The 23,530-nt window shown below is 41.8% G+C and overlaps 1 protein-coding gene across 1 annotated transcript; it reads right to left on the bottom strand.

Annotated features, from left to right (window-relative positions):
- Window positions 1–574: 574 nt before the first annotated feature.
- LOC117504830 (zinc finger protein 260-like) lies at window positions 575–22,389 on the bottom strand. Its single transcript, XM_034164372.1, has 4 exons — window positions 21,983–22,389; window positions 9,160–9,296; window positions 8,883–9,078; window positions 575–2,301 (listed from the first exon to the last, which is right to left on the bottom strand). Exons 2-4 carry the CDS (start codon window positions 9,292–9,294, stop codon window positions 584–586), a joined length of 2,049 nt encoding a protein of 682 aa, XP_034020263.1. The 5' UTR covers window positions 9,295–9,296; window positions 21,983–22,389; the 3' UTR covers window positions 575–583.
- Between the last annotated feature and the right edge of the window lie 1,141 nt (window positions 22,390–23,530).

Raw genomic sequence — 23,530 nt, 5'->3', positions numbered from 1 at the left:
TCCATGCCTCAGAGACTGCAAGCTGTTATAAAAGCCAGAGGTGGTGCAACAAAATACTAGTGATGTGTTGGAGCGTTCTTTTGTTTTCATGATCCCATAATTTTTTCCTCAGAATTGAGTGATTCCATATTTTTTTCCCTCTGCTTGGTCTAAAAAGGTAACCGTTACTGACTGCCACAATTTTTTTTACCTGATTTCTTATAGTGTTTCTTAAAGCCAAAAAGCTGCCATTTGAAATGACTTTAGTTTTGTGTCATGTCTGTGATCTGCTTTTTTTCTACAAAATTAAACAACTGAATGAACATCCTCCGAGGTCGGTGATTCCATAATTTTTGCCAGGGGTTGCATATACATGTCAATATAAACAGCTTTGAAATTAGTTTTTGCAGATGTCCTTAAATTGCAGCAGTGAGCAGCCAGATGTACCCAGATGCCAATTCCCCTTAGAGGACATCCCTAGAGATATAATTATCCACCATGTAGTAAACATAACCTCAGTGAAAAAATAAATATATATTTATATATATATATATATATATATACACTAAGCATTAAGACACACTATAGTGGCATATGTATGTGATTAAGTTACATATGAAGGTCTAAGGACCAAATGAGTTTTCATGTGTTTGATCAGATGGCCCTTTCTTCCAAATCTTTTATCACAGTCAGAACAGCTAAATGGTTTTTCTCCTGTATGTATTTTCATGTGCGATATCAGGTGGCCTTTTCTTCCAAAACTTTTATCACACTCAGAACAGGCAAATGGTTTTTCTCCTGTATGTATTTTCATGTGTGTAGTAAGATGGCCCTTTCTTCCGAACTTTTTATCACACTGAGAACAACTAAATGGTTTCTCACCTGTGTGGATTCTCATATGTGCTATCAGATTAGTCTTTCTTCTAAATCGCTTATCACACTTAGAACAGCTAAACTGTTTCTCACCTGTATGAATTTTCATATGTGAGAGCAAACGGCACTTTAATCCAAATCTTTTACCACACTCAGAACAGCTAAATGGTTTCTCCCCTGTATGACTTCTCATGTGTGTGAACAAATGGCTCTTATGTACAAATCTTTTACCACATTCAGAACAGCCAAATAGTTTGTGTCCTGTATGCATTCTCAGGTGTATGATCAGGTCACCCTTCTGCCCAAATCTTTTACTACATTCAGAACAGGCGAACGGTTTCTGTCCAGTATGATTTCTCATGTGTTTGATCTGATGGCCCTTATGTCCAAATCTTTTACCACATATAGAACAGCCAAACGGTTTATGACCCGTATGAATCGCCATGTGTGCAATCAGATTGCTCTTACGTCCGAATCCTTTACCACATTCAGAACAGCCAAATGGTTTCTGTCCTGTATGAATTATCATGTGTCCCAACAAATGGCCCTTCTGTCCAAAACTTGTACCACACTCAGAACAGACAAATGGTTTCTCTCCTGTATGTATTCTCATGTGTTTGATTAAATCATCTTTTTGTCCATATCTTTTATCACACTCAGAACAACCAAATGGTTTGTGTCCTCTATGACTGTTCACATGTCTGACTAGAGTGCCTTTTTGTCTAAATCTCTTACCACAATCAGAGCATACAAATGGTTTCTCTCCTGTATGAATTTGCATATGTGTGATTAGTCTACTCTTGTAGCTAAAACTTTTACCACACTCAGAACAGCCAAATGGTTTTTCACTTGTTTGCATTTCTGTGTGTTGCTGTGTATAGATCATGTGACCACATGGTTTTCCACACCGACAGAAATTAAAATGTTTCTTAGTAATAATACACTTGCTTTTACTAAGAGAGCCATTGCTATTTGTCTTCAGCTTAAAGCCTGAATAAAGTTCTCTTGTCTCGTTCCATTCACAGCTGTTGTCAGTCTCAGTTCTAGAACTGTCTGAATGCCCAGCATTGGTATCTGGTTGTAAACGACTATATGGACCTGAGTTGCTGGCTGGTTGTGGTCCTCCATCGTCCTCTCCATCAGCTTCTGCTGTCAGTGTTCTGTGTACATTTGAGCTGCTGGCTACAGGCTCAGCCTCTGTGCTCTCATCACTTTGGCTTTGAGGAACCTGTGATGTCTCCAGTTGTTCATCATCATTTTCACTCTTCACAGTGACAGTAGTGAAAAGGAGCTTAGTGATATCAGCCTTCTCCAGTTGGTGAAGCTGCTCTCCCTGCTGACTGATCCAAAGTTTCTCTTGCTCCTCTTTAATGTCCTGGTCAGCACTCAAATTCCTCTCCTGGTGTTCAGGTAGACTTTCTTTTTTAATCACCAACAACTTCTGCATACCTGCAAAGATTCGATTAAATAGTTAATATTTAAAATGTATTCAAGAAAAGTAAAGCTGTATGGTGGTGAATGTGACCAATGGCACTGATTTGCATTTTTTAACTAATAAATATGCCAAACATTACATTTTCACAATTGTTTGTCAAGTCGAGCCAAATTCTGTAACTATTTTTTCCTGGAACTACAATTCAAGTTTCTCTGTTTTGAAGTTAGTTAACCTCCTTAAATTGTGTGACCATGCAAAAAGAAGAAGAATGAGGGAACCCACCAAGACACGTGACAATTGTGCATCAGACAAATTTGGCTTCTGTCTCCCATGTGCCCCCCAGCAAACTGTAGCTGAACTTTCAAAGGAAATAAGTCTTGTTATTTGAGAACACGCCATGAAACCAGGTAAGGCTTGACCTTGAAGTGCTGACACTCAAATTTTACAGTGAGTAGAGTAGGATGCTTGTAGTAGGACAAATGTCTGTGTTTTTGGTCAAATTGTCATAATGTCAAGGGACATTGAACACCCAGAAAATGTGTTGTTTCAATGTTTGTTCATTTATCGCAAGTCATATAGTCACTGCAATGACTATGAAGGCCTACTCATTTGTCATTGCACCTGCAAGTCCTGCACCTTTTTTTTGGGGGGGGGGGGGGGGGGGGGGGTCCAGGTTTGAAATCTTTGAAATGACTATCCAAAAACTATTTTTATATTTGAGGAAAACTTTTGAATCCTTGTAAGTTTAGTTTCGAAAACAGGAATGATTCTTCTGAAAGCACAGCAGACCTGGAAACTGAAAGTAAACTAAAAACTGCAGCTTGAAACTTTGAGAAAAGAAAACTGCAAAGGTGAAAAAGGGGGTATTAAATCCATCCCTGTGACTGACAGACAGGTGGGCCAATAACTGGCATGAAATAACGTTCTCTTTGTTGTCCTGATGAAGTTATTACTTGCTACCTTTTAAGCCTATACTTCCCAAACTAAAAATTTGGGACCCAAAATGGGTTAAGGACCTGTTTTTATTTAGTCACGAATTGAAAGAATGAAATACATAATGTGATGTGAAAAGCTAAGATGGTCTTATCAATTCATCTCAGATACCTTGTTCAGGTGTTTTACTGGACCTGATCTTTGCCTGTGCTATGCTGCCCTCTGCAGGACGTTCTTGTGGACAGAAAGAGAACAGGGTCAACTGACAGTCACCGGCTCAGCCGTTAGTCAATCACACTTTTGCTGGTAAATATAATGCCATATAATAAGTTATGAACTAGAACTACTGTCCCTGTTGTCAGTTTTTTTTTTTTTCTACTTCGAAAATTTCAAGCTGCAGTTTTCAGCTTTAAACCTGAACTGTGACAGAACACTACAGGAAAAAAAAAAGCTCAAAGCTTGTAATTCTATCAGTAAATCTCTAAAAATGTGCTTAAGTTTCAAAATAAAGATTTAAATGTTCAAAACTAGTTTCAAGAAATTAAGAAGAATTCAATACTTTCAACAGAGAAACACAAGTTTTCAGATCCTCATTTACAAGGATTGAAAACTGGAAAACAAAATACACCAAAAGAAGAGAAATTTAAAACTCTGAAAGTGTGCTAGTGAAACACTAAAGAAAGTGTTGCAGTTGCAAAGACAAAAACTCAAATGGAAAATTATGCAGCAGAGCTGGGATCCATATAGCTTCTCAAAACTTGACAAGATACGCATCACTTGATACTCAATAGGCATCACGACAAATACATGCATGTGCTTAATACGGTTTACATACATGTTATTTAAATGATTCATAAATGGCCGTGGCTACGGGTACGGACCCATAGCTACAGAGACCGTTCTAAAGATCCGGAGGGTGTCTTACCGACCAATCAGAATGCGCAAATATGTCCGTACCCGTACCATATGCGGCTAAAGGTCCAGTAAGGCTCCAAAACTCATCCGTACATTGTCATTATCTTCAGTGAACCCATGGAGCTGTATATGAGAACTACAGCGTGCACGCCCAATGCTGCACACTAAGCGATTTTTTTTGGTATTTACACGAGAAACAACGTGTGTACTGCGAAGTGTGGGACAAGTTATAGATAAACTCGTCATGTCTGAACCTAATAGTGGAGTAAGCGAACATACCAGGCATCTTTCTGGCGGTACAAGGAGAAAGTTGCCGTTTTTGGGCGCTTGAGATCTGTACACAGCACCGGGCGTGTTGCTTCTCACACCTGGAGCAACATTGCCAGCCTTGGAGTTAAGTGACAGTGTACCTCGTGGAAAACCCCTTAGCTGTTCACCTTACAAACAGTGAAAGCCCACAGGAGTATGGACAGGTACAAGGGCAGGCTGGGTGAACGACGCTAAGGTCTGGAAACTTCACTCAGAGAAGCTGCATGTTATCACCGCACGTGTAAGTACACTCAGGCTCAGCATGCTAACCTCGCTCAGCACACTAAGGACTTACATATTTATAATGATATGGTGAAGACGGAAGACGTGATCAGAGCACCGCAGCAGCACAAGCTGCTAGCTGTTGCATTCACTGTGCCTCTGTCATTTCAAAGCATCACCGATTATCGCCTCGTTTCTGCTTAAAACGGCCTCGTTTTTGCTTAATGCTGGCTTTAAAATCATTTAAGAGGTTTTACTTTGTCATCTGATGGTTAATACTGGTGGAGGTGATGGTCTAGTGGTTAAGGTGTTGGGCTTGAGTCCAGAAGATCATGGGTTCAAATCTCCGCCTGACTTGAATCTCCTATTGCTCCCAGTGTGTAGTGAGCGCCTTGTATGGCAGCACCCTGACATCGGGGTGAATGTGAGGCATAATTGTAAAGCGTTTTGAGCGTCTGATGAGATGGAAAAGCGCTATATAAATGCAGTCCATTTACCATTTAATAATCCCATTAATCCATTTGATTGCTTTGGGTGAGTAGTTTACTACTGATCTTAGCTTAGTAGTAAACAACTGCGTTTACTACTCTTAGCTTCATAGTGGAGTAGAGCAGAAAGGGATTTTCTTTCACCAAAACAGATCAAATCCAGGCTTGCATCTCAGATGTACCTTCTGGCAATTTGTAGCTAAACTTTCAGGTCTTCTTTTTAAGAAAATCCTCCTCTATACCACTTCAAGATGGATAACTGGTGTGACCCTGAATGCAAAATGCAAAGCTTGCACTGTGCATAATTTCTCCAATCACAGCCATGTAAGCCTATAACGTCTGGGTTGTCAGGGTGTCTTGGTGGTTTTCCTCACTCTTCTACTTCTTACACAGTCACTCAGTTTTTGAGAACTGTCTACTCCATGCAGATTTACCATGGAGTGCCATATTGTTTGTATTTCTTTGTAACTGATGTAAATAAAGTCCGAAACATATTCAGTAGCAGCTTTACCATCAGAGAGCCTCGTCCACAAACTACCAGAAAAGACTCCAAGCTGTCACTGATGTTAAAGGGGGCAACACACAGTATTAAGAACAGAGGTATGTAAACTTTTGATCAGGGTTATTTGGGTAGTTTGTGTTGTCATTATGATTTAAAAAGCGTAAACCTGGTTGTTTGACAATAAATGACTTCACCCAAACCACTAACCGTGAGTGGAAAAAAAGTTTTTGTGTTATCATTCATATTCTCTGAAAAATGGCCAAAAAACAACAATTCCACCAGGGTATGTAAACTTTTGAGCTCAACTGTATATTCATGGTTAGTTTCCTAAATTCGGCATTTTCTTACACATTCAGACTGTTTGTCTTTGAGTGTCATTTCAACATCTCACGGTGCTCCAGCAGATGAACCTAGTGGCCCAGACACTAGTTTCAGCACTCATCCTGGCAGGTTAGGATCAGTCGCTACCTCCCCTTGAGTGTGTTAAAGCTGTTAAAGGAGTAAGTCACGTGTGTGTTACAGTATCCTTAGTGATAATGTTCGTCATTAACTTTACTGGATTTGTGTACGCTGCTGTGAATGAAAACCCAGCTGAGTCTCACTCTTTTGTTTTCGGGGTCCCGTCGCAGTTTCAATCAATCAATCAATCAATTTTTTTATATAGCGCCAAATCACAACAAACAGTTGCCCCAAGGCGCTTTATATTGTAAGGCAAGGCCATACAATAATTATGTAAAACCCCAACGGTCAAAACGACCCCCTGTGAGCAAGCACTTGGCTACAGTGGGAAGGAAAAACTCCCTTTTAACAGGAAGAAACCTCCAACAGAACCAGGCTCAGGGAGGGGCAGTCTTCTGCTGGGACTGGTTGGGGCTGAGGGAGAGAACCAGGAAAAAGACATGCTGTGGAGGGGAGCAGAGATCGATCACTAATGATTAAATGCAGAGTGGTGCATACAGAGCAAAAAGAGAAAGAAACACTCAGTGCATCATGGGAACCCCCCAGCAGTCTATGTCTATAGCAGCATAACTAAGGGATGGTTCAGGGTCACCTGATCCAGCCCTAACTATAAGCTTTAGCTTATAGTTAGCTAAAGAAGCTTATAGAAGCTTCAGTCACGACATGAGTAACATTTTCGTGACATGTTGTTTTATTTTACTACTTCTAACCTTACCCTTAGTAATAAGGTTTGTCATTAACTTTATTCAATTTTGGATACGCGTCTGTGGTATTGTGGAGGAAAACTCAGCCGACTCACTTTTTTTTTTTTCGTGGTCCATCGTGGCTTCCACGACATAATGAGTAATGTTGTAGTGGTCCACTTTTTTTATTTTACTATTTGTAACTCTATCCATGGTGTAATGGCTTATTTACACAAGCCAAGTGTATTGTGACCTGCTAAACGTGACGATTGTTTAAAGGGGGTGTAGCCTATTGGCTTTTTAATTACAAAAGTGGGTGTGGCTCACACCATTCAACCTATCAAGCTGAAATTTTCAGAGATGATGCAAACCAGCACAAGCTAGGGCCACAGCAAAATTTACCCTTTTTTGCCTCCAGGTGCCACTAGAATGAAGAAAACTCCATTTTCTGGACTTTTTGACCAGAACTCCAAAATGGTACATCACAGGCAACATTCATACATCCTCAGATTCTTTGGAGTGAGAAATCTTCTGATATAGGGCCCACCCATTTCTGTTTTTCCATTTTTAAATCTTGCAAAATATGTAAAACCTTTAAAATCTATCTCCTCCCAAGCCGAATCTATGGACTGTTAGACACTAAAGCTATTAAATTGAGCTTGGTAGGTCAAAAAGCTGCAAACTTTCTCACACACCATAATAAAAAATATGGTCTCTTTGGCTTTGATGAAGCTGTGATGAATGTGGATTTTCTTCATCTTCACTCTTCACATAATAAAAAATATGGTCTGTGGAAAAAAACTGAATCAGAAATTCTCAACTGTACTGTATGTATATTAATAAGTTCAGGCACAAAACCCGTAAACGCCACGCCCACGGAAAATTAGATAACCATAGCAAGTGAAAGCTTACCGAGGCTAGTATCCAATAACAAAATAAATTTTGCTGCAAAACCCTGTAAATCCTGTGGTAAATGCAAGTCAAGATGCAGTTTGTATGCAGGACCTCGAAAGCGCCAACCAGTTTGTGTGCAAAACCACGTAGTGAACAGCGCACCACTCACTGGCATGTATCTCGGTCATGTGACGCAAAGATTGCGGCGCCCACGAGAACTTCTCTGATGCTGCGTTTACACATAACGGCACGTCACGAATCTCACAAAGTAAACATTCTTGGCCGCTGATCACGAATGTGATGATTTGAGGCAGAAGCCTCAGGTGTCCTCAGGAACTGCTGCAACCTTTTACCACGTGTTACGATTAATGGCACGTATTGCTGGAGAATTATCAGGAACCATTACGCACAGTCAAGAATAATGTTCCGCGTTGTTAAGTTCTGTCATGTTGTGAATGAGGCGAATTGTCTCCACACACATCCCCATATTCATTCAACCATCAGCTGCCGAACAATTCAGATCGCTCCAGTTTGCTCCTTAAAAGCCACGGCAGAAGAACTTTGTGACTGCATGCTGAGCTGGGCTCTGTGCCATGGAGTGGCGCAGAGAGGAGGAGACGGAGAGAGCCAGATGTGTGGCTCCACACGGCTCTTGTCTTGCTCGTTTTCCCAAACATCAGGCACAACAGCAGGTGGAACACCTGCAGGAGCGCGCTGAGGAGCACTGGAATGAGGCTTTTAGCTGACATGGTGTCACTATCCTTCTTCAGCATACTGCAGCAATGAAACTGAATGCGGTGCAGCATTATTAAAAAAAATCATACATTGTGATTTCCGGATTTTTTTTTTAGATTATGTCTCTTACAGTAGACGTGCACCTAAGATGAAAATTTCAGACCCCTCCATGATTTCTAAGTGGGAGAACTTGCAAAATCGCAGGGTGTTCAAATACTTATTTTTCCTAACTGTATGTGTGTGTGTGTCTATATATATATATATATATATATATAGAGAGAGAGAGAGAGAGAGAGAGAGAGAGAGAGAGAGAGAGAGAGAGAGAGAGAGAGAGAGGGAGAGAGAGAGAGAGAGAGAGAGAGAGAGATTTCAAGCTTTCAAACACTTTTCACCTCTCAAACTTCAGCATTATATTAACTCCATGTCATTAGTCTCAGAAAGGTCAGAACTCTTACCATCAGTACCGGGTCGTAAATGACTGCATGGACCTGATTCACTGTCTGGTTTTGATCCTTCACAGTCGTCTCCATCAACTTCTATTTTCACTGTTCTGTGCTCAGTTGAGTTGCTGGAAAGAAGCTCCACTTCTGTGCTCTCATCTCTTTGGCTTTGATGAAGCTGTGATGAATGTGGATTTTCTTCATCTTCACTCTTCACAAAGACAACAGAGAAAAGAAACTTAGTGAGATCAGCCTCCTCCAGAGCATGAAGCTGGTTTTCCTCTCGACTTACCCAGAATTCCTCCTGTTCCTCCTTAATGTTTGGAAGCTCAGAGTCATTTTGGTCTGGATTTGGATTCCTTTGCTGTTGCTCAGGGAGATCATCATCATCATCATAATCATCTTTTCCCAGTAAAACCTGCTGCATGTCTGCAAGGAAGAATTCAAAGGGATAAAATTGGGATCAATATTCATTTATAATAAACATACAACAGTACACAATGTGTGTGCATTCTTGGCCTGTGCCTTACTATTTCAATAATGAGAATATGTGTCTAAATTTTTTTATGTGATTTAAAAAAGTATATATTATTAACAGAGTGGGAGGTCTGTTCAGGGAAATATCAGACCGAGTGCCAGCAAGGTCTGTGTGAAAAAAACACCAAGGTCTGATATCCCCGTTACAGACCGAGCGAGGCTAATAATTTGTTCATTGTACGGCTATTATATATATAAACACACAAACTTACAGTATTGCCTGAATATGCTGCTGATGGTGTTGAGCTCGTTGGCTTTCCTCACCTCCACGAAGAACTTGCTAACAGATGATCCGGTCGTTAGCTGGTAACCTTTCAATCTGTGTTTTTTTCCAATGTCGTTTAGATATTTATGGAGTACGTTCACGTCCGACTCAGTTTTTCTAATCGTGTTTTTAGCTTCCTGGTTTGTAACGAAAATACGTGTTGCGGGCCGATTGTCATGGAAACCGGTCGGATATTTTCCTATATCAGACCGGTAATCAACCAAACAGAACGCGCGTAGTGTTGCAACCATATAATATTATATGGCTACGATTCTACATGTGTTCCAATTGGCTGATTTTGGCCAATTGGCTCTATTTTCCCATATGAGACCGTTACCAGGACAATTGGTCCAGGTCGCATATCACACTGGTGTGACTACTAACCAGAAAGCTAAAAATGTGATTAGAACATACTCCATAACTATCTAAAAAGCATCAGAAAAAACACACAGACTGAAAGCTTACCAGCTAACAACCAGACCAACTGTTAGCAAGTTCTTCATGGAGGTAAAGCTACGAGGTCTGACTACAAGCCCAAAACCATTAGCAGCTTTCATATTCAGGCAATACTGTAAGTTTGCATGTTATATATATATATATATATATATATATATATATATATATTTATACACACACACACACACACACACAAACACGCAAATAAATAAATAAATTATTAACCTTGCTTGCTTGGTCTGTACAGGAATATCAGACATCTGTGTTTTTTTGCACGGACCTCGCTAACGCTCAGTCTGTACAGTCAACACATTGGTCTGATATTTTCCCGTACAGACTTCGCGCTCAGTTAATAATCCATCCATCCATTTTCTTCCGCTTTATCCGGAGTCGGGTCACGGGGTCAGCAGCTCAAGCAAAGCCGCCCAGACCTCCCGATCCACTCACACCTCCCCCAGCTCCTCCAGGGGAACCCCAAGGCGTTCCCAAGCCAGCCGAGAGATGTAATCCCTCCAGCGTGTCCTGGGTCTTCCCTGGGGCCTCCTCCCAGTGGGACGTGCCCGGAACACCTCTCCAGCGAGGCATCCAGGGGGCATCCGGAAAAGATGCCCGAGCAACCTCAACTGACTCCTTTCGACGTGGAGGAGCAGCGGCTCGACTCTGAGCTCCTCCCGAGTGACCGAGCTCCTCACCCTATCTCTAAGGGAGCGCCCAGCCACCCTGCGGAGGAAACTCATCTCAGCCACTTGTTCTCGCGATCTCGTTCTTTTGGTCATGAGCCAAATCTCATGACCATAGGTGAGGATCGGAAGGTAGATCGATCGCTAAATCGAGAGCTTTGCCCCCCTACTCAGCTCTCTCTTCACCACGACCGCATCACTGCAGATGCTGCACCGATCCGTCTATCGATGTCACGCTCCATCCGTCCCTCACTCATGAACAAGACCCCGAGATACTTAAACTCCTCCACTTGAGGCAAGGATACTCCACCGACCTGAAGAGGGCAAAGCACCTTTTTACGGTCGAGAACCATGGCCTCGGAGTTGGAGGTGCTGATTTTCATCCCGGGCGTTTCACACTTGGCTGCAAACCGCCCCAGTGCACGCTGAAGGTCCTGACTTGACAAAGCCAACAGAACCACATCGTCCGCAAACAGCAGAGACGAGATTCTGTGGTTCCCAAACCAGACCCCCTCTACACCCTGGCTGCGCCTAGAAATTCTGTCCATAAAAATAATGAACAGAACCGGTGACAATGGGCAGCCCTGGCAGAGGCCAACGTGCACTGGAAACAGGTTTGACTTACTACCGGCAATGCGAGCCAAGCTCCTGCTGCGGTCATACAGGGACCGGACAGCCCTTAGCAAAGGACCCCGGACCCCGTACTCCCGGAGCACTCCGAGCCCCGAGGGACACAATCGAACGCCTTCTCCAGATCCACAAAACACATGTGGACTGATTGGGCGAACTCCCATGAACCCTCGAGCACCCGATGGAGCGTGTAGAGCTGGTCCAGTGTGCCGCGACCAGGACGAAAACCACACTGCTCCTCCTGAATCCGAGGTTCGACCATCGGTCGAATTCTCCTCTCCAGTACTCTGGAATAGACCTTACCGGGGAGGCTGAGGAGTGTGATCCCCTGTAGTTGGAACACACCCTCCGGTCCCCCTTCTTAAACAGAGGGACCACCACCCCGGTCTGCCAATCCAGAGGCATTGTCCCCGATCGCCACGCGATGTTGCAGAGGCGTGTCAGCCAAGACAGTCCCACAACATTCAGAGACTTAAGGTACTCAAGACGGATTTCCTCCACCCCAGGGGCCTTGCCACCGAGGAGCTTTCTAACCACCTTTGGCCTGGGTAATGGATGAGCAGTTAACAATCCTTTAATATCATATTTCTATTGTGTTTTCAAACATAAACCACAACATTACAGGGAAGAAAAACCGCAATAGCTTATAAACCTAACCGCTTACTTATGTTTATTTTCTTAGCTTGGCCTAAACCCGACACGTGTGTGTGACCCCTCGCTCTGTCATGCTGGTTTTCCCCCATTCTCACTTCCTCAGACAGCTTTCTTTTTTTTTTTGCCTGTGCACACATTTATCGCTGACTCTGTCTTGATTGAGCCCTACCATTATTTAATGCTTCGATCTTAAATATGATCAATCTATCTTTGTTAGTTGGCTATGTACCACAGGCTTTTAAGGTGCCATTACTTAAAAAGCCATCACTTGACCCAGCTATCTTAGCTAATTATAGGCCAATCTCCAACCTTCCTTTTCTCTCAAAAATTCTTGAAAGGGTAGTTGTAAAACAGCTAACTGATCATCTGCAGAGGAATGGTCTATTTGAAGAGTTTCAGTCAGGTTTTAGAATTCATCATAGTACAGAAACAGCATTAGTGAAGGTTACAAATGATCTTCTTATGGCCTCGGACAGTGGACTCATCTCTGTGCTTGTTCTGTTGGACCTCAGTGCTGCTTTTGATACTGTTGACCATAAAATTTTATTACAGAGATTAGAACATGCCATAGGTATTAAAGGCACTGCGCTGTGCTGGGTTGAATCATATTTGTCTAATAGATTACAATTTGTTCATGTAAATGGGGAATCTTCTTCACAGACTAAAGTTAATTATGGAGTTCCACAAGGTTCTGTGCTAGGACCAATTTTATTCACTTTATACATGCTTCCCTTAGGCAGTATTATTAGACGGTATTGCTTAAATTTTCATTGTTACGCAGATGATACCCAGCTTTATCTATCCATGAAGCCAGAGGACACACACCAATTAGCTAAACTGCAGGATTGTCTTACAGACATAAAGACATGGATGACCTCTAATTTCCTGCTTTTAAACTCATAAAACTGAAGTTATTGTACTTGGCCCCACAAATCTTAGAAACATGGTGTCTAACCAGATCCTTACTGTGGATGGCATTACCCTGACCTCTAGTAATACTGTGAGAAATCTTGGAGTCATTTTTGATCAGGATATGTCATTCAAAGCACATATTAAACAAATATGTAGGACTGCTTTTTTGCATTTACGCAATATCTCTAAAATCAGAAAGGTCTTGTCTCAGAGTGATGCTGAAAAACTAATTCATGCATTTATTTCCTCTAGGCTGGACTATTGTAATTCATTATTATCAGGTTGTCCTAAAAGGTCCCTAAAAAGCCTTCAGTTAATTCAAAATGCTGCAGCTAGAGTACTGACGGGGACTAGAAGGAGAGAGCATATCTCACCCATATTGGCCTCTCTTCATTGGCTTCCTGTTAATTCTAGAATAGAATTTAAAATTCTTCTTCTTACTTATAAGGTTTTGAATAATCAGGTCCCATCTTATCTTAGGGACCTCGTAGTACCATATCACCCCAATAGAGCGCTTCGCTCTCAGACTGCAGGCTTACTTGTAGTTCCTAGGGTTTGTAAGAGTAGAATGGGAGGCAGAGCCTTCAGCTTTCAGGCTCCTCTCCTGTGGAACCAGCTCCCAATTCAGATCAGGGAGACAGACACCCTCTCTACTTTTAAGATTAGGCTTAAAACTTTCCTTTTTGCTAAAGCTTATAGTTAGGGCTGGATCATGTGACCCTGAACCATCCCTTAGTTATGCTGCTATAGACGTAGACTGCTGGGGGGTTCCCATGATGCACTGTTTCTTTCTCTTTTTGTTCTGTATGCACCACTCTGCATTTAATCATTAGTGATCAATCTCTGCTCCCCTCCACAGCATGTCTTTTTCCTGGTTCTCTCCCTCAGCCCCAACCAGTCCCAGCAGAAGACTGCCCCTCCCTGAGCCTGGTTCTGCTGGAGGTTTCTTCCTGTTAAAAGGGAGTTTTTCCTTCCCACTGTAGCCAAGTGCTTGCTCACAGGGGGTCGTTTTGACCGTTGGGGTTTTACATAATTATTGTATGGCCTTGCCTTACAATATAAAGCGCCTTGGGGCAACTGTTTGTTGTGATTTGGCGCTATATAAAAAAATTGATTGATTGATTGATTATGAACATGTAAAAAATAAAGTTTTAATTGGCTTGTTCTCATAGCTGCTAGCTCTGTGGTGCATCAACAGGGGTGTATGTGGCAGTGTTGTAAACCAGTTAGTGTATCTCATGAGACCCAAGACTCTCATTCACAAGACGGGTCGGTGTCTCTGAAGTGGTAAGGCTGGTTTTCTCCTTTGAGACCCCTGGTGGGGTAGAGAGATCCCCCTTCTCCCCAAAACAAGTCATTTAACAATTATAATTACTCCCAAACTTAAATTAAGGTTAACAAAAATTAAGGTCAAAAAGTTACTTAGTTCTCCTTTAAGGTAAAAAGTTGCATAATTTCCCTTTAAAGTGTGACAGATCCTCCACAGCTGTGACCATCCACAAAAAGTCTATCCTGAGTACACATGTAGGGGACATAACTTAGCTCCGCCTGGAAAGACCCAACATAAAAAAACCCTACTTCCAGAAACAATTACGTTCATGAGATTACCTCAGTAATTTGAGGTAATCTCTAATCTCACAGTAGAGCTATGCTAAAGTTATCTTTTGGACCAAATTAAATAATCAAAGAAGTTTTAGCTGATGTGTGGTGCTGGTAACAAAACTAACTGTACACAGAATGTGAATATATTACAAATAGACCCCTGGCAGTCATGTGACCCGGCCACTCCCCATCGCCATGCTGCCGGTCACACGCACGGCTTCCAGGATTATTTACACGAGAAACAATGTGCATACTGCAAAGTGTGGACAAGCTTAGAGATAAACTCATCATGTCTGAACCTGATAGTGGAGCAAGCGAACATATCAGGCATCTTTCTGGCGCTGAATTGCCGTTGTGGGTGCTTGTACACAGGGCCACAGGGTTTTTTTTTAATTTTACTATTGCTAACCCTATCCATCGTGTTATAGCAGAAAAAAATGGAGGAAAGGCAAGTTGAGATGGCTTGTTTACACAGCCAAGTGTATTGTGACCAAACTTGACTAACGTGACCTGTGACGTCACATGCAAAGCCTCTATAGCAGTAATGTCTTGTTAAAAATTAATTAGTAACATTGTTGTTTTAGCAGTCGCAAAGGGGGCCGCCATGGCTGCGACATTAACGTGGATACATTGGGTTGCTAAATTTCCTCACGAGTTTCCAGCCTAAAATTCCGGCCCGCTGTAGCATTCAAGGCAATTTTCCCTGAGCTACAGGTTAGACTCTCCGAACTTCTGAGGGTTCTGAATGAATCATTAGCTCAGTAGGAAGAGAGACACTCGCTCACGTCAGATTTAAAACCAGCACGAATGCACTGGCGGCCTGCGTTATTGTTTTTCTGGGGGCACAAACCACCTGCCCCCAATTTAAAACCTTCAAACTAGTGATGTGTCCTTCCGTGTCCAAGCGTGTGTCGAGTAATCTAGGAAGATTACTGTCAAGTGTGCATCAAGACCAGTGAGATTTTATTGATATCAATGCCATTATCAATTCTGCTTATCAATCTGATTCTTTATTGATTCCCTTATCAATACTGCCTGCCAATTTCCTACGTACAAAAAGTAGGCTTTATAGGTTTTCTATGTCAGCAACACTTTAGTGAGTCTTCAAGTAAATAATTATGAAATTTTATTTATTTATTTAACCAGGAAAGTCCTGTTGAGATTAAAAACCTCTTTTTCAAGGGAGTCCTGACCAAGAGCAGCAAAATTGGTCACTAGATCCTAGATCTCTGGGACAGGTTCATCCAGGAGTCTGCAAGACCTTATTTAGGACATTGTTTTGGTGATTAGGGTTGTCCTCATGTATTGTAATAAATATTCCAAAGAAAGGCAAGAGCTTCTCTCAGAATTTAGATGAATAGGCCTGAAAGAAGTTTCTGTTGGAAGTATTTTAGACATACGATCAGCAGGTTATGTGAACTGGAAACTTTACAATTGTCCAGGTCTCCCTTGTAAAAGAGATCTTGACCTCAATGGGACAAACCTGGTTAAACAAAGATTAAATTAAAGTGGGAGGGGGAAGTGTTGGCTTCTTAAATACTTGAAAGACACTGGACTCGAGAGAATTTAGAACTGCTATAACGAACTGATGCAGAAGGTGGCAGCAGTGCAACAATAAGGATGCTGGCTGCCATTAAATGCCACAGAAGAAGCGGGGGTGCTATGACCCCCCCCCCCCCCCCGCAGGTGGGAAAACCTAGTGCACGTTTTGAGATTAGAGCGCATTTCTGCATTCACAAAATGCCTCAAGAAAGCACAAAAAATACATAAAAGTACTTAATTTACTCATATTTGGTGTCGGTCTGGGTAAATCTTCGGACTCGGAGCCACTGATTGTCCAGCTACGTCATGGTGAGTGGACAGTGGTCTGGCAACCAGCTATCGCCGGCGTAATGTGAATTGAAGAACTGATAAGGGAATCGTTAAGCAAAAAGTCTATTGATACTGGTGGATCGAATCATTTCTTATCGATTCTTAAAAGAAACCGGTTTTTGATACCCATTCCTAATCAAGAATTGTGTTGTTTTTTTAATTTAACCTTTATTTAACCAAGTTAGTCCCACTGACATCAAGATCTCTTTTACAAGGGAGCCCACCAAACTGATGCTGATGTCTTGCTGGACCAAGAACCATCATTTTTGGTCTTGTCCAAGCTTAAGAGTAAGAAATTGCTAGACATCCAGGTTTTCACTGAAGCGAAGCAATCCTCTAAAGTCCCTTTCACACCGGGCTTACATACAGCTGCGTTGTGATGCATATGGGGTATGCTGGAAAATTGCGCAGATTTGGCATAGTCCCTCTGTAGGCTGGTGTATGATGGTGTACGGTTGCGTTCCTAGTCTTGTTTACAGTTGCGTATGGTTGCTTACTACCACGTACACTCAACAAAAATATAAACGCAACACTTTTGGTTTTGCTCCCATTTTGTATGAGATGAACTCAAAGATCTAAAACTTTTTCCACATACACAATATCACCATTTCCCTCAAATATTGTTCACAAACCAGTCTAAATCTGTGATAGTGAGCACTTCTCCTTTGCTGAGATAATCCATCCCACCTCACAGGTGTGCCATACCAAGATGCTGATTAGACACCATGATTAGTGCACAGGTGTGCCTTAGACTGCCCACAATAAAAGGCCACTCTGAAAGGTGCAGTTTTATCACACAGCACAATGCCACAGATGTCGCAAGATTTGAGGGAGCGTGCAATTGGCATGCTGACAGCAGGAATGTCAACCAGAGCTGTTGCTCGTGTATTGAATGTTCATTTCTCTACCATAAGCCGTCTCCAAAGGTTTTTCAGAGAATTTGGCAGTACATCCAACCAGCCTCACAACCACAGACCACCTGTAACCACACCAGCCCAGGACCTCCACATCCAGCATGTTCACCTCCAAGATTGTCTGAGACCAGCCACTTGGACAGCTGCTGGAACAATCGGTTTGCATAACCAAAGAATTTCTGCACAAACTGTCAGAAACCGTCTCAGGGAAGCTCATCTGCATGCTCGTCGTCCTCATCGGGGTCTCGACCTGACTCCAGTTCGTCGTCGTAACCGACTTGAGTGGGCAAATGCTCACATTCGCTGGTGTTTGGCACGTTGGAGAGGTGTTCTCTTCTCGGATGATGCGAAGGAGATGTGTTGCACTGCATGAGGCATATGGTGGTCACACCAGATACTGACTGGTATCCCCCCCCCCCCAATAAAACAAAACTGCACCTTTCACAGTGGCCTTTTATTGTGGGCAGTCTAAGGCACACCTGTGCACTAATCATGGTGTCTAATCAGCATCTTGATATGGCACACCTGTGAGGTGGGATGGATTATCTCAGCAAAGGAGAAGTGCTCACTATCACAGATTTCGACTGGTTTGTGAACAATATTTGAGGGAAATGGTGATATTGTGTATGTGGAAAAAGTTTTAGATCTTTGAGTTCATCTCATACAAAATGGGAGCAAAACCAAAAGTGTTGCGTTTAAATTTTTGGTGCGTATATGTAGCCCTCACCATTATTTTTCTGCCTTTCACGGTCCACTCCTGCCTACTTTTTGTTTTGTTTTTTTCTTTTTTTTGGCATTGTGGAAATGCGATCCATTCTCAAAATGGTACATGAAAACCTAATGGCACTCACATTTCCAGATGCACAGCGGGACACAAGCTGCTACCTCGTCAGGGCTCGTAACACCAGATCCCAGAGAAAGAGCTCGCTCTCTCACTCTCTCTCTCTCTCAAAAGAAATCCAATTTATGAATTGAAAGACTAAACCGTGTTTTCTGATTATCGGATTACTGAAGTGCATAAACGTAGACTGGCTCACGCACATGCAATGGCTCATTCAGCCAGTTTGATCACCTGTTGCAAGCACGAACAGGTGCTGCGGGCTGCACAGATTATTTCATCACACACGCACGTGCAGGTTACATTACCTGTTCTGAGCATGCACACATCCGCCAGTTTGATCACTTGTTGTAAGTACGCACAGGTGCTGTGTGAATCATGCAGACACACACATGTGCTTTACCTGGGGCATCATGTACAAAGCATGCTTACACACAAAAACCTTGCGTACGTCCGTCTCCACGCGCAAATGTATCAAAAGTGACGTGAGCGTGGAAATGTGCGGTGCGTCATACAAAACTCCAGGCTGGCGTACGCACGTTTCTTCAGCTGCTGTTCCACTGTGGCCATGTAAAGGTGACGATGGGAACCATTAACAGTGTGAAAACAAGAAGTCATCAGAGTAATGTGCACATCAGAGACACACTGATGAACATTTAACACACCCACGTGTTTGCAATTATATGAATTGATATAAAAGCATGCGCAAAGTGATGTATAAAATGGCACTAACAGTAGCGTTGTCCGAGGACCTTGCAAATGGTGCAATCTGACATGAGCGTGTATTCGGAGAACGCGAGGATTTACATCAAAATGAGGATAACTGGCCCATAAACCGATTTCGATTACCAAGGCCACTGTGACTGGAGTTGCGCACAGAACTGTGGTCGCCCGAGAGTGCGATTCGGCGAGGACACAGGGGTTGTCTGTGCGCACACAGGTGCTGACCACGCTAGGCATCCTGGCATCAGGGGCATTCCAGCGCGACCAGTCAGGTGTGTGCTAGTCAACCTTGCGCCAAGCCACAATCATCCAAATGTCATGGGGTATATTCCAACATTACAGCACATTTTGCAGTGATAGCCGGTTTCTCAAATGTAATCAGAGCTTTTAAAGGTGCCATCACATGATGAATTTGTTTCTGTTAATAGGAAACATTTTCATTCCATCAATGTTCAAATGATATGTGGAAGCTGAAAGGTGTGCGATTTTGGGGGGGGGGGGGGGGGCTTGTGTTTAAATAGTTTATTCGTGTAATTGTTCCGAGCAAAAACCAGCGCAGACACATTTGGGCATGTGCACATTCAAATGTTTTTGTTATTATTATTGATGGCTTTTGTTATTTTTCTTGATGGTGAGCTGCAGAGATACTTAACAGGCTTCCTGTGTTCAGTATGTGTCAAATGCGTGTGTAAATTGTGAATGTCACACCATCAGCGGAGGTGCGCCACAGCTTTATAACGTCAGTGTGTGTGTGTGCTGTTCTGCGTGTCGGCCTCACACACTTGCGCTCTGTAGCTTGAACAAACATTTTTCCAGTTTCATGATTAATCCGTTTAACAGAGTAATGAATGAACTGTCCCTGTGTATCTCCACGTCATTTCCAGTCATCGATAGTATAATTTCTTTTCTGTGTTCATGCTGTCTGATGTGACGTCGTGGGGAATCCCTGCTCAAAGGGCCTACCACAATATCGTGGTAGGTATCGTGTAGCAACAAAACTGCATATTTAAATGGGGTGTGGCCAGGGAGGAGTTTGGTTCCACGCTCAATTCCATGTTCAGTGGGATGTACAAACAGAATGTGCATGAATTCATGCCTATGCACACTTTCATACATCTGAATATATTTGTGCTTACACCAGATTCAGGGTTTTGGCGTACACCAACTTTTAGTAAAAAGTCCACGCAAGTCTTTGTACATGAGGCCGCTGATCCACTCCAGATGATTCACTCTGGATCCATGCACTCAGTTTCTGGATTTGTACAGTTACACAGTGCTGTGCAGACTTGTTTAAAAACTGAGTACTTTCTGCGTCCAGTGCTCTACTCGTGTACCCCTTTGTTCGGCAGTATAAACTCAGTGTACAGCTGCTTAGGATCAGTGTAGTGTTGCGCAGTCTGTACACAGCATTAGGCCCAGTGTGAAAGGGGCTTAATACTTTATGTGTACAAGATTACCAGCAGGCATTGGCATGTACAGCTGAGTGTTATCAGTGTAGCAATAAAAAGAAATCCTATAATGCCACAGTATGGGCCCAAGCGGTGCTATATAACTGGCAAAAAGCAGGGCGCCTAAGATGGACCCCTGTGGGACCCCATATCTCATGTCACCAAGGGTAGAGGTAGTGTTGTTACACAAGATACAGTGAGAACATCTAGTTAGGTATGATATCAACTGTGCAAGGACACTTCCACTAATCCCAAAATAATTCTCCAACCTATTAAGTAGAATATGATGATCCATGGTATCAAACGCAGCACTGAGATCCAACAGAACCAGAACCGTAGTGGTGTCTGAACCCATTGCAAGCAAAATGTCATCTACCACTTTAATGAGAGCTGTCTCTGTGGAATGACGTTCTAAAAGCAGACTGCAGCAGCTCAAACAAATTAATCTTAATAAGGTAGTCCACAAGCCGCTGTGAAACCATTTTTTTTTCTAAAATTTTAGAACAAAATGATAGATTTGATAGCCTATAGTTTTTCAATACAATATTTACATTGGTTATAACTTTGACTCATTCAAGGTAGTTGAAGCCAGGATAGCTGTTTTTGAGAAGGCTCAGTGCATTTTGTTCTGGAAGAGGAAACAATAATTATGGTTGATTTCAAGAAAAAGTTTAAGTGCTATGCAGTGAACGACAATGTAAATGGACTGCATTTATATAGCGCTTTTCCATCTGCATCAGACGCTCAAAGCGCTTTACAACAATGCCTCACAATCACCCCAATGTCAGAGTGACATGGTGCATATTGTGCATCCATATCTCGCAATATGCACAACCCGTGGTGTATATAGCCAGTCCCGTCAAAGAAATGAACAAGTCAGACATCCGCAAGATGGTTTACTAGCATATCCTCTACTGCGCCGTCAACCTAACAGTGTGTGCGTACGAGACGTGAAGATAAAATAGCAGAAAAAGCCTGTCACATACTAAGATTACCCCATACCAGACTTGTATATTTGCTATCTGTGCATGCGAGAAAAACAGGAAGTTTGTTCTTTACTGAGTTTACCATGTCCGTGTGAAGACCAAAATCAGGTTTAATCATTTTGTGAATGCATTCTGATCTAATCTCTTAATGAAAGCTTCCCTGGACTCATTCTTAGTCCATGGCAGCTGTTCAGACTTTGTTTCCAATAAACCAAGCTTGACATGTTTTTACATTTAGGACAATAGGATTTGACAAAGGACAAGCTGGATTCAATTTATGGAGAAAAATAACTCACCTGTTCATTTAATTTAAACTCTGTCATTAAGAGAGAAGATGAGAATTTATTCACAGGAAGGGTAAAATCAGTACAGGACCAACTCCCCGTTTTTTGCGCATGCGCAGATCGCGAATATACAAATGGTCCGCTGTCCAAATACTTATGAACCTGACCGTTAAATTACTAAAAACTTAGATTTACCACATCATGATGACAGTATTATCTACAATAACCACAATATGACTTTTTCTTCAATGTGTGCAGCTTTAATTAAGTGTCACTGTGCATTTATGTTGTAAAATAAAGTTTAGTGAACAAACCTGCTTCTGCCTTGAAAACAGCATCCAGCACTTTGACTTATTTCTTCTCTTCTTTTAAACCACGAACTTATTCTTGGTGCTCTGCGATGTTTTGTTTTTTTTTCTTCTTCTTTTTCTTTCTCTCCAAAAACTCTAATTATCTCATTAGCAGCAGTTAGCCGCTGTTCAAACGAGCTTCTCCGCTGTTAGACTGTTTGTGATAACTTAGTCTTTTCCTCTTCTTTCCTTTTGTTGCCGGTTTTTGTGGCCCTTTAGCTCTTTAACTAACATTAAAGTTTTACAGAGTGAAGCTTTATCGATTCTTATCAGCGTTTCCAGATAGCTAGCTGTAACTTCGAATGCTAACAGGAAATCACGTGGCTTCTTTGTATTCTTTAGGTTGTTTTTAAGGTGGTCGCAAACTGAATAAAGGTGCAGTATCGCCACCTACTGTTTCGGAGGGTGAATAATCTCTTCCCATAGTACAAGTGGTAATGAATGAATTAAATAAATAAATAAATACAAAGAGAGAAAAAGGACAGACGAAGAAAGAAAAAGGAAAACAAGGGAAAACAATAAATACAAGGAAGAAAAAAAAATATAATTCTAGAAAAAAACTGAACCTACTTCTAACAGTACACTATTGAATAATCCTGTGACTTTCAAATTGTCAACCAACCTATACAATTTGGCACTCGATGATTAACACAGCATATATAAATTGGTTAGATTTTTTTTTGTTTTAATAATAATTATTATTTTAAAATTATATTAGAATTATATGATATAAAATTATTTTATTATAATAAAAATAATAATAGAAAAATATTAACAACTATGTGTTATTATTATTTATTAACAACTAATTAAGATTAACAGCTAATTATAAAATATTTAATTTACCAGCAAATTGACACCAGAAATATTTTAAAATCATATTTATCAGCAAGTAGGTCATGGGATCACTGCAGGTTAGTCCCATTGAGATCAAGACCTCTTTTGCAAGGGAGAGCTGGACACTTATAAAGTTTCCAATTAACCTAACCTGCATGTCTTCAGATGTGGGAGGAAACCCACACAAACATGAGGAAAACATGCAAACTCCACACAGATAGGCCACAGGTGGGAATCAAACCCATGACCTTCTTGTTGTGATGAAACAGTGCTAACCACTAAGGCACTGTGCTGCCATCAGTTGGATAATAGAATTTAAACATTTTTAATACTCAAGAAAAAGTCCACGTCTAACAAATTTCCATGATTTGTTGCCAGTTAATGTCAGTCCACAGCACATTTTAAGGGGACACATCTGTCACATCATTCACGCAGGGGAATTTTTAATTATTAATATCTTGGGAGATCCCTCTTACAAAGCTGTCAGACATCAGTGATGTTACATGGGGGTCCCTGGTTTGAACATCATACACCCTTCCCTGGATGACCCATGTGGTTCTGATCAGGTACATCCTGATCATGAAGATTGTGGTGTTTTGGAGGATTTTCCTCTGCCATGCTGAATTCCATTAATTTTCCAGCTGTGAAATGTTTCCAACAATGGGATTTTTCTTG

This window comes from Thalassophryne amazonica, chromosome 23 (genome assembly GCF_902500255.1).
Source record: "Thalassophryne amazonica chromosome 23, fThaAma1.1, whole genome shotgun sequence".
Taxonomy (NCBI): Eukaryota; Metazoa; Chordata; class Actinopteri; order Batrachoidiformes; family Batrachoididae; genus Thalassophryne; species Thalassophryne amazonica.
Note: the sequence above shows the minus strand (reverse complement) of the source record. Positions and strands in the feature narration are given on the sequence as shown.

Excerpts from the sequence above, each read along its gene's own strand:
- LOC117504830 (XM_034164372.1), bottom strand. The coding sequence starts at position 9,294 with ATGCAGCAGGTTTTACTGGGAAAAGATGATTATGATGATGATGATGAT. Across the intron at positions 9,079-9,159 it reads AGGAACAGGAGGAATTCTGG|AGTGAAGATGAAGAAAATCC; the intron begins GTAAGTCGAGAG and ends GTCTTTGTGAAG. Across the intron at positions 2,302-8,882 it reads TTTACGACCCGGTACTGATG|GTATGCAGAAGTTGTTGGTG; the intron begins GTAAGAGTTCTG and ends GAATCTTTGCAG.